Below are 14,054 nucleotides of genomic sequence, written 5' to 3' on the forward strand. Positions count from 1 at the left end.
TCTCTAGTACTCTAGAAAATAGGCACTTATCTTGATTTAACAAGTAATGATAGCAAAAGCCTGAGCTGTCATGCTTTGAAAATAATGGATTAGCTAATTGATTGTGAAAAGAAATATTAGGCTGGAGCTGAACACCCTTTGGAGTGCTCTCTTCTCCTTGCTTCAGTCCTTAGTCCCTTGAGGGCATGTTTGTACACTGAGGGGGGGGATAGATTCAACACAATCAACTACTCCTCCTACAAAAAACATGCAAGGGACTGCTGGAGGTGAGCTGCTTTTCCTCATCTTGCAGCTCTCCTGGAGCAGTCCATTGTGTGTGCTCTGGAAGAGCCAGGGGGCTGCTGAAGGGTCTGGAGCACAAGTTTGATGAGAGAGAGCTGGGGGTGTTCAACCTGGGGAAAAGGAGGCTCAGGGCAAACCTTATTACTCTCTACAACTGCCTCAAAGGAGGCTGCAGCCAAAGTGGGGGTTGGTCTCCTCTTCCAGCTAACAACTGACAGGATCAAGAGGAAATGCCCTCAAGATGCACTCTAAGTTTCAGGGGAGGTTAATGTTGGGTATTAGGAAAAAAAAATTCTTCACTGAAAGGGCTGTCAAGCATTGCATCAGGCTGCTCTGGGAAGTGGTGGTGTCACCAGTGCTGGAGATATTTAAAAGATGTGTAGATGTGACACTTAGGGATTTGGTTTAGTGGTGGACTTGCTTGGCTCAGCCTTAAGCTCTTAATATAAATTATTTTGTTATTCTGCTGCTGGGGCAGAAGATAACCACACAAAGCTTTATTTGCTTATGCAGTTTTTTAACCTTCTGGGTCTGGGCTTTAAACCTCTTAGGTCTAGAAGACAGCACATGACCTGGGCAGGAAAGGAACTTCTTTCTGGGGATGTTCATTGTTTGCAGGCGGTGGGAGACCAGTCTGCCCAGAAGTGAGAATCCTAGCAAGGACGTATGAAACTAGTCCCTGAGACATCATACACACTCTCCTACCTCTCATGGCAATGAATGTGTGTAACAGCATAACTTTGACCTCAGATATTGCTGTAGCTGATGCACAGTCACACTGTTCTTCTTTCAGCCCTTATCCATGGGTGAGGAACTGAGGCATGGCAGGCAGGATTCAGTTGCTCAGCAACACTGAGTCAAGCTGGGACCCAAATGCAGGTTTGACCTGTCTGTGCAGTTCACTCCGTGATACTTATTTCTCCCTCTCATACTGAAAAGAGCTACGTGTTGCTGTCAGACTTTAGTCTTGAATATGTCTTTAGACTGTTTTCAAAAGGCATAACAGACTACCCCAAGCAGACGAATTACTGCTGTCAGCAGCACAATAATAGTCACACACATGGTATCTTTCTCCTTTTCTCTCCTCTACTCCCCATGAGGAAATTTCTAAACTGTTGTACACCGCACAGAATGCAAACAGACACTGAGTTAGTTAAAAACATACTTCTCTTTATTTGAAAGTTTTCTATTCACAGATAAAAGGCAGTCGATACATTGCATAGTATACATTTTTTTTTTAAGTATGCTTATTATCAAATGTGAAAAGGGATGGTTACTGGCTCTAACTTCCCACAACAAACAGATGAAGTTAATGGAACAATAAATTAAAGGAATAGTAGTAGTCCACGTTACATATAAAATAGATGTTAACAGATACAAACATAACATGAATGAAGACTGATTCAGTTTCCCTTCTCCTTAGAAATTCAGTGTCTTACTAGAGTGGTTGCCTAAGCTGAGTTTTTATTAAAATGCAGTAATGCTCTGAACCTTTGAAACACAAAAGCCACACAATTTTTTTTAATTGAATGAGAATGTCTTCAAGAAATCTTGCTAGTGGGAATGAGGGTGCTGTTCTCCTGCCCTCTGTGATGGTCAGGTCCTGTTCCTGCTGTTGAGCCCTTGCTGCTGCAAGGAGGCACACTTGCTGCTTCAGCTGTAGCTGATCCTGGTTCTAAGGCACTTTTAGGGCTAACAATTGTTTACATTGCAAGCACTAAGTATTCAAAGGACAAAACTCTGCAGGGTGGGACAGTGGGGTGTCATGCAACCTTAGTTTAGTGTACTGGCCGTCATCTCTGGGACTGTCCTCATTGTCCTGTATAAATGCTCCTTGCTGGAAATGCAGTACCTGGGCCCTCTATGGTATGGAACCCCAGGGTGTCAAAGAAACAGTTTTAAGAGATGTATCTTGTCAGTGTGCTCTCTTTCCTCTCTGAACTTATGTGGGTTTCCATGAGTGCTTTCTGGCAGGCAGGATTTGTCATGGAGCTGGTCCTGTGTGAGGGCTGAATGTCAGGGTGGCACCTGCACTTGTCTCCTGCCTTTACCTGGAGGCAAACACCTTGTTCATCTGTTCAGGGGAGCTTCAGAAAGTGCCAGAGCTGTGGTGGGGAGGTAGGTATTGAACAGGGATGTGGAGAGAGAAATTTGTCAAGCAGAAGGGCAAGAGATCTTCATCAGGGAACCAAGGAGCAGAGTCCATGCAAGCTGGAGCTCCAAGACTCTTTACCACAACCTGAATGCTGGCCTGTGTATTATTCAATGAGAAAAGTCAACCATGTTCTGAATTACAGGGCTGTAATTCAACCCTGAGGATCTGATGACTATGGAAACCACCTGAGCTCTGCAGCCCTGGTTTGACAACCGTATGCTCCTGGAGGCAATTATAATCCTGTTGTATGTCTCAGCTGCCTGGCACTTTTTTCCCTCCCTCCTTCTATACTTAACACTGAGGTAGAAGTTTCAATTAGCATTAAAACACAAAAAATGAACAGGATCTTAGTGGGAAAGTAGTCCAATGGCCTTCAAGATTTGCAAAAATGCAACGTGGCTATAAAATGAGTAACTGAAAGAGAAGAGTAACTTTAAAATGTGAAAAAAACAGTATCAAAAAAGCACAGTACTGAGTTGCAAGACATTTTCTATTGTATTTTTAAAAGATATGAGGTTTCTTTTTTTAAAATTCTCCCTTTGCAACAGAATTTTTTATGGTATCAGAGATATACTGGTATCAAAGTAGAAGAACACATGAATTTTTGAAGATATTAACTCTTCTGAACAATTATCCAGCTGGCTTCAGTTGAGTATTGCTTTTATTTTCTATAAAAATACACATTTAACTATTCATGTGTATATAGTGACATACATGTCTTGCAAAAAAAATCTGCATTCCTTCTGAAGCTTACAAGGAAGAATAAGTAATGATAGTAACCTTTAAAATGAGACTTAGATGACTTATTGTTCATAAAATATTTAAATATAAGCAACACAAATACCAACACAGGATTTTTTTTTTTTTTGCTTTACAACCCCTGTAATACTAAAGTAAGTTTATATTAATACCTAAATAAATTGAGTTAAACTACTTCTATAGGGGCTGCTGTTAGTTACCTCCACTATACTTAATACCACAGAAAAAAATGAGGTCCAAATTTCAGTTGAAAGAACATGGTTAGCTGATTTTCACCCTATTGATTTAATTATTGGCATGAATGTGAAAACACATTCAGTGTAAGAAAGCTGTTAAAGCCAAAGGGGGGAAAAAAGCTCTTATTATTCTTAGAGCTATTTTCCAAGAAATACTAGATGTTCCAGCTTTAATGCTGCATTTTTAAATCAAGGGAAAAAAAATCCATGAGTAGGGGAAGACAGTGTTTATGAGCCTTCAAGGAGAACACTTCACTGACATTAAAGGCAACTTTGCAGACTCACTTGAAATGTATCAATTTGTAATCTACACATTTACAGGAGCTGCTCTGCTCTGAAAGCTGTTTCCCAATCTGTGCCAAAACATGTGAGGCTGTGTAGCATACTTCTGATGATAGACCTCCAGGCTCTGTTTCTCCATAATTGATTTAGTTATTAGTTATGCAGGGGAGAGAAGAGATCCCTGAGGCTTAGTAAAACAGTATTCAGTTACTAAAAGCAGCCCTTTGTGAATTAATGTCATCCTACCAGCTCTTTCTGCTCATTATTCCTTCAAGTCTTGTTTTCCTGGACACCAGCTGTCACAGAGGAAGTCTCCAGCCTTTTCTTCTCCTGCCTCCTTGGCTGACTGAAGTTGCACCAGCACGGTCTGGAGTGTCTCCTTCACCACCTGGATCTCCCTCTGCAGAGACTGTGCAAGCTTTATTAAGGAATAATCTATAGGTGATTGGCAGTCCCTTTTCTCTTTCCAAGTTATTAAGTACATTCTTGTTCTGCTGTTTACAACAGATGGCCATGGCTATCTAATTGTAGCTTCAACTTCTTCCAAATTGTTTGGATTAAATATTAATACATTTCTCACACTTGCTAGCAAAAGAAAAATGCAGGCAAACTCAAGTTCTCAAGTAGCATTATTTAGCAGTTAAAAAAAAGGAGAGGATGGGGGATACTGCTTGGATACAGTTCTCATAGGAAGGAAGGAAGGCAGGCAAAAAATATTGTGTACTATGGAGGCAGCAGCACTAGGTGTGAGTTCCCTGATGGATGGAGGGTGGATTCTTACACCAGAGGCACAGACCTGGGTGGATCACATCCCAGGTGAAAGCAACAGGACCAGTCTGAAAGAAATGCCAACAGTGACCACAGACTGGGTGGCATTAGTGAGCTCAACATGTTCTATGCAAGGTGGGGTGGGAATCTAGGTAAGGAGCAAAATCAGCTTATAGCAGAGAAAGTGTTTCTGCCACACTTACCTCCAGAAAGCTTTCATGTTAGCTGAATTATCATTATAATTATAGTGCAGAACACACAAATATAAACTACATGAGACTCCAGAGGGAATGCTTTGAACAAGTTGAAAAGCAAAGAGGGCAGTGAAAAGGCTGTAATGCTGTGCATTGAAAGGAAGAAGGCCACCTAAAAAGTGTCCAGTAATTAGTATAAAATGCTTAATTTGGTTAAGAAAGAGTTTTCCACATTTTATTTTCCTCTGTCCAATTCAGAGTTCCTGCAATGAAATTGGGAAGAAACTGATTGTTAATGGCCCAGCCTGTGAAAGAGACCTTCCACTTCCCTCTTTCCCCAGCTCCACAATGACGAGAGGGAGGGTGTCACATGCTGGCAACAAAGGATGCAGCAGGGAACAGACTGGCAGACGAAGGTAGGACATTCAGAGACAGTAGCAACTACTGACACGTGCACAAGCCTTTAAGTGGCTAGGCTTCCTTGGAAGTACAGCTTTTTGTGCTATGACTGGGAACAAGTTTGTACAACCAATATATTGGCCTTTCTGCTGACAATCTTAAATCAGCAATACTATCCATTGTTGGAAGAAGTGGAAGGACTGGGTGTAGCTCAACGAGACAACCAATTTTATCCTGTTCTACAGCTTAGTCTTTGTGGAGAAAAAGGCAGGCAGAGGCAAATCAAAGCCTGCTGCAATGGTAAAACAATGACCACGTCTACCATAAAGCCCATCCCATCCCCACTGAAGCCTCCTTGGACAGGTATGGGTGAAGGGCAAAGACCCCAAAAGACAGAAATTGGTTCATACCTAGCAGTACATGATCAAATTATGCCAGAACCTCACTTCAAGGGAAATGAAACAGGATAACACTGGAACAACTCGGTTTCAAAAGCACAACACACAGAAAGGATAACGCACAAGGACTGTCCTTGTCCTTTGTAGAGCTCATACATTAGGAAATGTTGTTTTACTCGACCCCAATGTCAATGCAATGTCAAGAAAAGGAGATGGCCTCAGGTATTGTGACTATAAAAACTAAGCTGCTACATTTGAAAAATTGTGACTGGACCACAGTAAAGCTATACCAACCACGGCTAATTCAGGCAGTCATTATTATATCTTTGAAAAGTCTTGGCTGCTTTTGATTCTGTTACCAATTCTTCAAAACTTCATCTTTGTGTACTTACACGCATTTGCTATGATGTTTTGCTCTTAGTATGTTCATGAATATTTCTAATTTCTGGACAGCTCTGTTAATCTAAAGGGCTTCTGTCTCTGATTATGAGTAGTAGCAGTCTACGCAAAGCTTCTCCTATCCCAGGATCACAAAGCACTGTACAAGGACAAATTAATTAAGCTTTCCATCTTTTATGAAGTAAGATATTATTATCCTCTTCTAAGTCCTGGATTCTCCACCCCTCTGCAACTTAATCATGAGGCTCTGCTGAAAACCTAACCGGTAAACATAAATTCTATAGTCCACGAACACCATAAACCTTCTGAAGTTTAATTAATTTTGATGTGTAGTTGCTGACTACATGCTGTTACTTGTTATATCCCAGGCGACTACAAAATTCTTTTCAGGTAGAGAGAAAAAGCAAAATTGAAATGTTTCAGTGGCAGTGGATAAGAAATCTTAAAGGATGGAAGAAAATAAGGAAGATAGGAAAAAACCCTGTTAAACAACAGAAATATGGAGCAATGAAAAAGGATGACTGCATAGTCTAAATACAGCAAGTTCCAATAATCTCATAAATAACACCACAATCATATGTAGACAAGTAACCATCAAAGGAGCCTTTATGGCTAAGACACATATATAGTATATGGCTGAGCATGGCATCTCTATCCACACACAGGTTATATCTGGATAAACAGCTTCATCCATTTCAAAAATTAAAATAAACAGTTTTGCATGGGTCCACATGCAAATGTATCCTTCATGCTTAAATTCTCTATCCAGTGCTGCAAATATTGAGCCAATATCCAAGGCAGGAGTGAAAACAAGTTCAAACTAGGAATATTTTCTGATTCTCCTGTCTTCCTCTGAAAACTGAAAACATCACAGTGTCAAATAAGCAGTAAATTAAAGTACTTGGGAACAAGTAAACCCATATTCACACAAATGCAACCCATATTCAACAATGCTGCAGGTCTAACATTGTCTTGCTGGAAGCTTTTCACCTATTTGACTTTGTCTCTTTGAAAAACTTTAGCACTATCTCAGAGCCCATGATTTGCAAGCAGATAAAAGCAGATCAAATTACTGCAGAGAGTTACTTAAGTTTTGGAAAAAATGGAATAATTTTGTTCAAATGCAGCTTCTGATGTCTCAGCCCAGATGTTTAGGGAAAAGAGACAAAAAGTAGATATCAATCAGTTGCCTTCCTATAGGAAAGGTTCGAAACTAAGAGTACATATAAGATAAAAGACATTGGAAGGACAATGAAGGACTACTACTGCTCTAAGATAAGGGCCAATGGGCTTTTGGAAAGTAACTGCATTTTTTGACACCTGAAGAAGAAATTTGTCTTGAAGAACACAAATAATCAGAAAGAGGTTTTTGGTTGGGTCTTTCCTTGTTTTTAACCACATTAACTATTCTGCTTGTTTCCAAAAGCCAGACTCTACAGTGGCTGCAGACAGATGCTCAACTCAATGTCCCACCACCTAACTGCAAGTGTCACTCCTAACCCCAGGCAGCAGCACTCACGGAGGAGCTAAGCCAGCTGGAAAGCAGCTCTGCAGAAAAGGACCTTGAGGTCATGGTGGACAATAAACTGTACATACACCAGCAAGGTGTCTTGAGGCAAAGGTGCCCAACAGCCTCCCAGGCTGGATTAATAACACAGCCAGCAGGCAGAGGGAGATGATCCTTCTATTCTGATCAGCACTGCTAACCTCCTACCTGGATGTAGTGGGTTCCACAATAAAAGAGAAGGACTTACTGGAATGACTCCAGCACAGGACCAGTTTAATGGACTTGAGCATCCATCATATGAGGAGATGCTGAGAGAGCTGGGACTCTTCAACCTGAAGAAGAGAAGGCTTGGAGGATGCTACCACTGTGTATATAAACAGCTGAAAGGCAGGAATAAAGAAGAAGGAGACAGACTCTTCTGACTTTTTTTGTCCACTGACAAAACAAGAAGCAACAGGGAGAAATTCCAAAATAGGAAATTGAATCTGAATACATGAAAACTTTTGTTTTGTTTTGTTTTGTTTGAAGGTGGTCAAACACTGGACTATGATGCACAATTAGATTGTGGAGTATTCATCCTTGGGGATATTCAAAATCTGACTGGACAACATTCTGGACAGCCTCCTGTAGTCGGCCCTGCTTGAGCAGAGAGTTGGACCAGATGATCTCAAAAGATCACTTGCAACTAAACAATTCTTTGATGCATGTGCTACGTGCCAAAGGACCAGTGAAGAGCCAAGACCATTCAGTAAGTCTTTTGAATTACTTAGGTTTTGGCCTTTTGAAGAGCACTCTTGGGAGCAAGGGAAAGACTAAGCAAGTCCCTACTGTTTCTGTATGAGGCCTGTGTGGTGTCACAGCAAGAAAGCAAAATGGCCTATGGAAGTCCATCACCTCTCCTTACAAAATACAGGTGTATTTGCAGTAGTGCAACCAATTAGAATTTTCTCTTTTCTAATTTTCTCAATTACCCCCTTGATTACTGTCACCCTCCTTCACATCCATGTTATTTCTATAAACTAAAATAGTACCCCTCTCATGCAAACTCCAAAATACTCCCCTGAAAACAAAAAACTGCATCAGAATGACTGCTGAAAAATGCAACCCTTCAGTGGTCTGAATATCAGCTACTTTCAAATTGCTTGTTCCAGCAGAAAATGGAAGGCAAATAAATTGCAGCACCTGGGTGGAAATACAGTGACCTACCTCTATCACAGCATAAACTGTACAAGTGGAACCATGGTCTCTGTGTGACACACAGCAGGAAGGGCTCACCCACCTGCCAATTAAAATAAAATCAAAGAGGGTGCCCTTGCCACCTCTGACACTTGGAGGATCCCAAAAATCTCTTACAGGTTCACCCACAGTGACATTCCTCACTGAGCTAAAGACAGGGCTAAATTGTACATCACTCTCTCGAGAACCTGCTCTGGTGTAAAGCAAAAGTTGCATGGGAGCCTGCTGCAGGATAAAGGTGAAGGGTTAGCAAAGTGGCCTGTGATGTTTAATGAATGTTTAGGCACAAAATTCTGCTTTCAAAATAACTGATTGAAATGCCCATTTTAGGTCAAGGAAAGAAGATTGTTTTTGTAATAGTACTACAGCCGGGTTTTCTTCCAACAAAGCATTTCCACCAAGAGGAACTATTACATGCATTCAAATTATCTATCAAAATGTAACTACTAATTAAGAACACAAAATTACTGTGAAATTGCAATATAGGCTCCATTTAATTTTAGTGGGAATTCCAGGCCTTTACTGTCAGGAAAGTAACACCTCTCATCAGCTCTGCAGACACCAGAATGAGTCACCTCATATCCTTTGGTTTTTCCAATTAATGATGTGGACTGTTTTCATACACTTATTAATGATCAACCACAACTGAATATTTTGTAGGTTTATTTGGTTATACTACATAGAATTTAGCAAATATGTCATAGTGCTACAGAGAACTCAAACATCCAGTCCCATACCCCTATTGTGTGATGCTTTTTATATAAAAGGGCAGTTTAGTGGGTTTTATGAAATATTTCAATAATAAATTAGAATTGCAAGTGGGTCTGTGCCTTACTCAGGGCCAAGAAATATCACTGGGTTTCTGCTTTGTTCAGGTCATGCTGGCACTTATGATGAGCAGCGTGGTTGATTTAAGTGTGCTATACCATCAAAACAGAATGAAAAACAATGACATCTGGGCTTTTTCTTCTAATACAAACTTAATTATTAATCAAAGCTATGACAGACACTAAACATTGGCAAATGGCTCAAGAGCATCAGGAATTTATTTTTTTTCAGTGGAGTCTTTGGAAATCTTTTAATAATTAGACCACAGCACTAATTTACATCTGCGCAGCCCCCAGTTAGATATTTGACCTAATACATTTTGTAACATTTATGTGTAAGGCAGTTTTTTGGAAGAAATATGGGAAGGGTGAAAATAACCAGTGAATGGACTTGGAAAAAAATTATAATGCTTTTATTACTATTTCAGGTCGTTAGGCTCCTGCTCTCAGAGTTTTACAGATTTTTAATGAAGACTGCACAATTGTCCAGTATCTGTGAAATGAAATTGTTTTATATAAAATCAAATAGATTACCATGCAAACAACAGATTCATCTATTAAATAAATTCTTCTACTGAGGCTAATTGCTGTCTCTTATCTTAATGCTAGTTCCTGCAATACAGGCAAGTTACCAATGAGTGAAAACTAATTTTATAGGCACTGAGCAGTCTTTATATTAAAAAAAACCAAAAACACACCAAAACAATCTACAGGTCCATAGCACTATGGTAGTTATTTTTCTCATTCCTTTTTGAAGTACAGCACAGTGATTACACGTACCAGATGGTAACATTTTATGCACATTGACCTGGACTACCTCTGAAATAGCAACTGAATGTTAATGAGGGCTAACTGAATTGCTGAACTGTTTCTTTGTACGTCCCTATGTTTTAAACATGGTTTCTTATTTTGCGACTGACAGTCTTCCTAGGACGAGGATATCACACACTGTGCATTCCAGTATTTAGATAACATGAGCTGAATTTCACTGATAGAGGAAGTCAGATCTCTATCAGAAAACTGTGGCTTAAAATGAAACTAATCTACAACGCTCCTGAAATTCCCAATCACTAATTTTATTTTTTTAACTAACTCTTGCATTGTCAACAGCTGTGAAGAAAGAGGCACACTCCACAGAACGTAAGAAATACTACTATTTCACATATATGTAGTATATTATCTTTTGGAACCAAAAATGCGGTTTTGTAGCTTATTTCACCTTACTAGTAAAGTATAATTATGATCAGATGTGACTGTTCAGTTTCAATATTAAATTAAGTCCCCTGCAAAGAACCTATAACTCCAATCCTCAGTGTTCTTCTATAAGGGCCACCGAGAAAGCTCATTTGAGAGTAAATACATGCAAAGGAGAAAGGAGTTGGATGCTCTGTACACATACACACACACAAGACACATCCATACAGCTCAGAAAAGAATGCATTGGGGAAACACAATTGGAACCAAGCATGAACACTGCAAATATAATGGAAAGAATGTTGAACAATCTTCCTGTATATTTTGTGTATATGGAAATGCTTAGAAAAGAAACATTTAAAGCAGTGACAAATTACTGACTGGATTTCTCTCCTCCAATGCAAATCCCGTTCTCCCAGCACTATTCTTCCTTCTCTCTGCCCTTCACATTTTTTCCTTCTGTTACCTTTAAAGAAAAAAAGTTTCTAGAATAGGAATTTTGCATCGACTTGCAATAGATGCCAAATTACTTAAAACACAGTGGTATCTCCACACGCTATTTATTCTCCCTTCTCTAAACTATCCTCTGCAGGACTGTCCACCTTCCATTAGCAAGAACCAAAACCTTTCTAGCACCATCATCACCCCTACTCACCTTCAGATGTCTCCAAGGGCTCCTCTACTAATCTCTGCACCTTGACATATCTCTCTATCTTCAGGATCCTCACGACTATCACTTCTCTACTAAAATCTAACCAGCTCAGTACTCTCATCTTCCTCAGCTTCACTGGTTCTTACTTTCTTTACCCTCTCTTAAGAGGAAGAAAAAAAAATCTTTTGTACGAAAGTTTTTCTTATGAAAGTTACAAACAAAACAAACCTTTGTGCTCATAAATTTTGAAAAATGGCCACAGAATTCTTCATAAAGGTTAAGAAATCTTCAGAAAAACTGATAGATAAAGCACAGAAAGAGATAAGTGTACATAAGACAATATCTTATCTAGTCACCTGCACTGGAGTGTTAGAGGCAGATTAAAATGTGTAGGATGCCACATGATGCATCTGTTACCCATTTTTTTTCATAAAAGAAAAAACCCCAAATACAGGTGACAATATACACAGTCTGAGTCAATAATTTGGCATCTAATTCAGCTAAATCATGTTAGGAAATGCAGGTTCATGGACACTCATATCCATGCAGTTTTTGGTGCACTATGTATTTAATTACATGAGCATTACCAGCAAAAGGATTTTAACAGTAAACTGAAGGCTTTTCAGTGCCCAATCTTAATTTACAATGAACCAACTTCCATTCAAATCAATTAAAGCTAGCTCAGACTGCAGGGAAAATGCACTATAGGAAAACTTACTACACAAAAATGCCCATTTCAGCAAGACAATAATTTCTCCCATTCTTAATGTATTTAACCTACCCTAAGAACCAGCATTCCATGTGAATCTGAAAGGCAAGTGTCTCATGTGCATACTTACACAGATTGATACACATCTATAGCTGTAGTGAAAAGGATATGAATAACTCCTTCATCAACTCTGCAGGTGGAACTTTGCAATTGATCTTCCAGATGCACCAATTTCTCACTTATTGCTTCACATTTTTCTCCCAACTCTGCAGAAAATATGAAGAACTCCTGCAGAAAGTTGAAAAATAAAAGAAAGCATGTTTACTGCTGACTGCACTTTTCTACATCAAATTTGCATCAAATGAAAGGGAAAATAAAATATTAGTAAGGGGATAAGATACTTTGCAGTGCAAAGGCATTGCCTAAAAGCAAATTCCCATTAGAGAGACAAAAAGCTGTTTTTATACAATAAATTGGTGAGTAATACGAAATGGAATGAGCTTGTGGTCTCAATCTTCTTCCCAGCAGAAAAAAACCCTCACAATCTCACTTTCAGAAGATGATTAAAGAGGTGTAAAGACAACTACTCTGAACTTCTCCCCTGTTGTCTCATCACAGCAGGGGAGGGAAGTCTCATGCTAACCACCCATTAAGGTACCCACATTTCAAGTTGTTCATGTAAATATGATTTACACTTTTAGGTCATGTAAATATCTCAAGCAGCAACATTTTGGTAATTCTTATACACATAAAATGGACTTATATTTTTGAAGAAAAATCTGGCTAGAGTACTTGGGGACTTTGCTCAAGCAATCAAAGAAAATGCATCAAAGTCTTTGAGATTACAAGATGAAACTGTACTTTTTTTACTGAGCTATCGTTAAACAAGACTAAATTTTCAAAAAGAACGCTTCTCTACTTAGAATTTACACAGGCAAATACTTTTTCTATTTTAAACTGAGTATTTTAAACCAGTTTCAAAGACCTTCTCATAAATTTTTTCAGATACATTGCAGAAGGGTAATTGCTATTTTTTATATTTTGCATTGAGTAGTACTTTGAGAAATGACCCAAATAAGCAGCAAATACGAGGAGAGGGGGGAAAAAATCCATCAATTTGCACAGCTCTGAGACAAGCCTTTCCTCTCCCTCCCATGGCACCATAGTGCTGTCTACAGTAATGACAGGGCTTATTTGTAAAAAAAGATTATGGTGCCAAGATGAACTTCTGCTGGAACCATGTAAAAAAAAAAAATAAAAAAATAGAAGAGTAATTCATCAGCTGGAATTCAGAAAACTGGATTGTCACTACACCTAGTCTGTGCACTTATTAATAAAGCCAGCTTCTAATGTGGCCATACACTAGATGCAGAAATTTTTTCTCCTCAAAGAAAAAAGTACTTGGGTCCCTTTGCACTTAAACTTATCTGTTGCTATAAGACATCAGTGATTGTTAAACAGAAATCAAACCTTTCAGTCAGAGGCCTTCCAAACAAATCATGCTAATACTTTTTGGAATGCTGCCCATTGTGAAACAATTTGAGTTTTGGTGGACACATTTACCAGATCTCAATTGTGTGCTACCCTTTAACTTTGCATCACACAGTACACTGCACACACGGAGTGGAATGCCAGAAGAGCTCTGCCTGCTGGCACATCTCCTGTTATGACAGAGCTTTACTTTCCCACTTTCCTTGGGCCTTCCCCAGACGTAGCTATCCAGCAGATCCCACTGGAGCCAGCTGCAGCTCAGCCCCTGGACAGGTAGGCTGGTTATGAGGTTATGTTGCAAAGCCCTGCAGCTCAGACACAGAGGAGCAGAAAGGGCCAAGCCCCTGGCTCTGTGCACAGGACAGGAGCCGCCACTTCCAGGCATTACCAAACCTGACAACACACAGCAGCACTCCACAGAATGTCTGGATGTGAAAAAAACCCCACTGTTTTTAAAGGGAGAACATGGGAGCAGAAAATAAACCTTCTCCTTGCAGCAACAAGGCATGTCTTTTTCTGAAGACCAGTGACAGAAGATGAGGAAGAAGTCTTCCACCCAGCTACTA

General features: G+C 39.6%; 1 protein-coding gene across 1 annotated transcript in view; it reads right to left on the reverse strand.

Annotated features, from left to right (window-relative positions):
• Positions 1-1,455: 1,455 nt before the first annotated feature.
• Positions 1,456-14,054, reverse strand: part of DISC1 (DISC1 scaffold protein) — a 182,388-nt gene continuing 169,789 nt past the window's right edge. Inside the window, 3 exon segments of the mRNA XM_066315725.1 lie at positions 1,456-4,026; positions 4,028-4,132; positions 12,175-12,285. Of these exon segments, the coding sequence (XP_066171822.1) occupies positions 3,985-4,026; positions 4,028-4,132; positions 12,175-12,285 (258 nt within the window). The 3' untranslated portion in view covers positions 1,456-3,984.

This window comes from Sylvia atricapilla, chromosome 3, assembly GCF_009819655.1.
Source record: "Sylvia atricapilla isolate bSylAtr1 chromosome 3, bSylAtr1.pri, whole genome shotgun sequence".
NCBI classification, from domain to species: Eukaryota; Metazoa; Chordata; class Aves; order Passeriformes; family Sylviidae; genus Sylvia; species Sylvia atricapilla.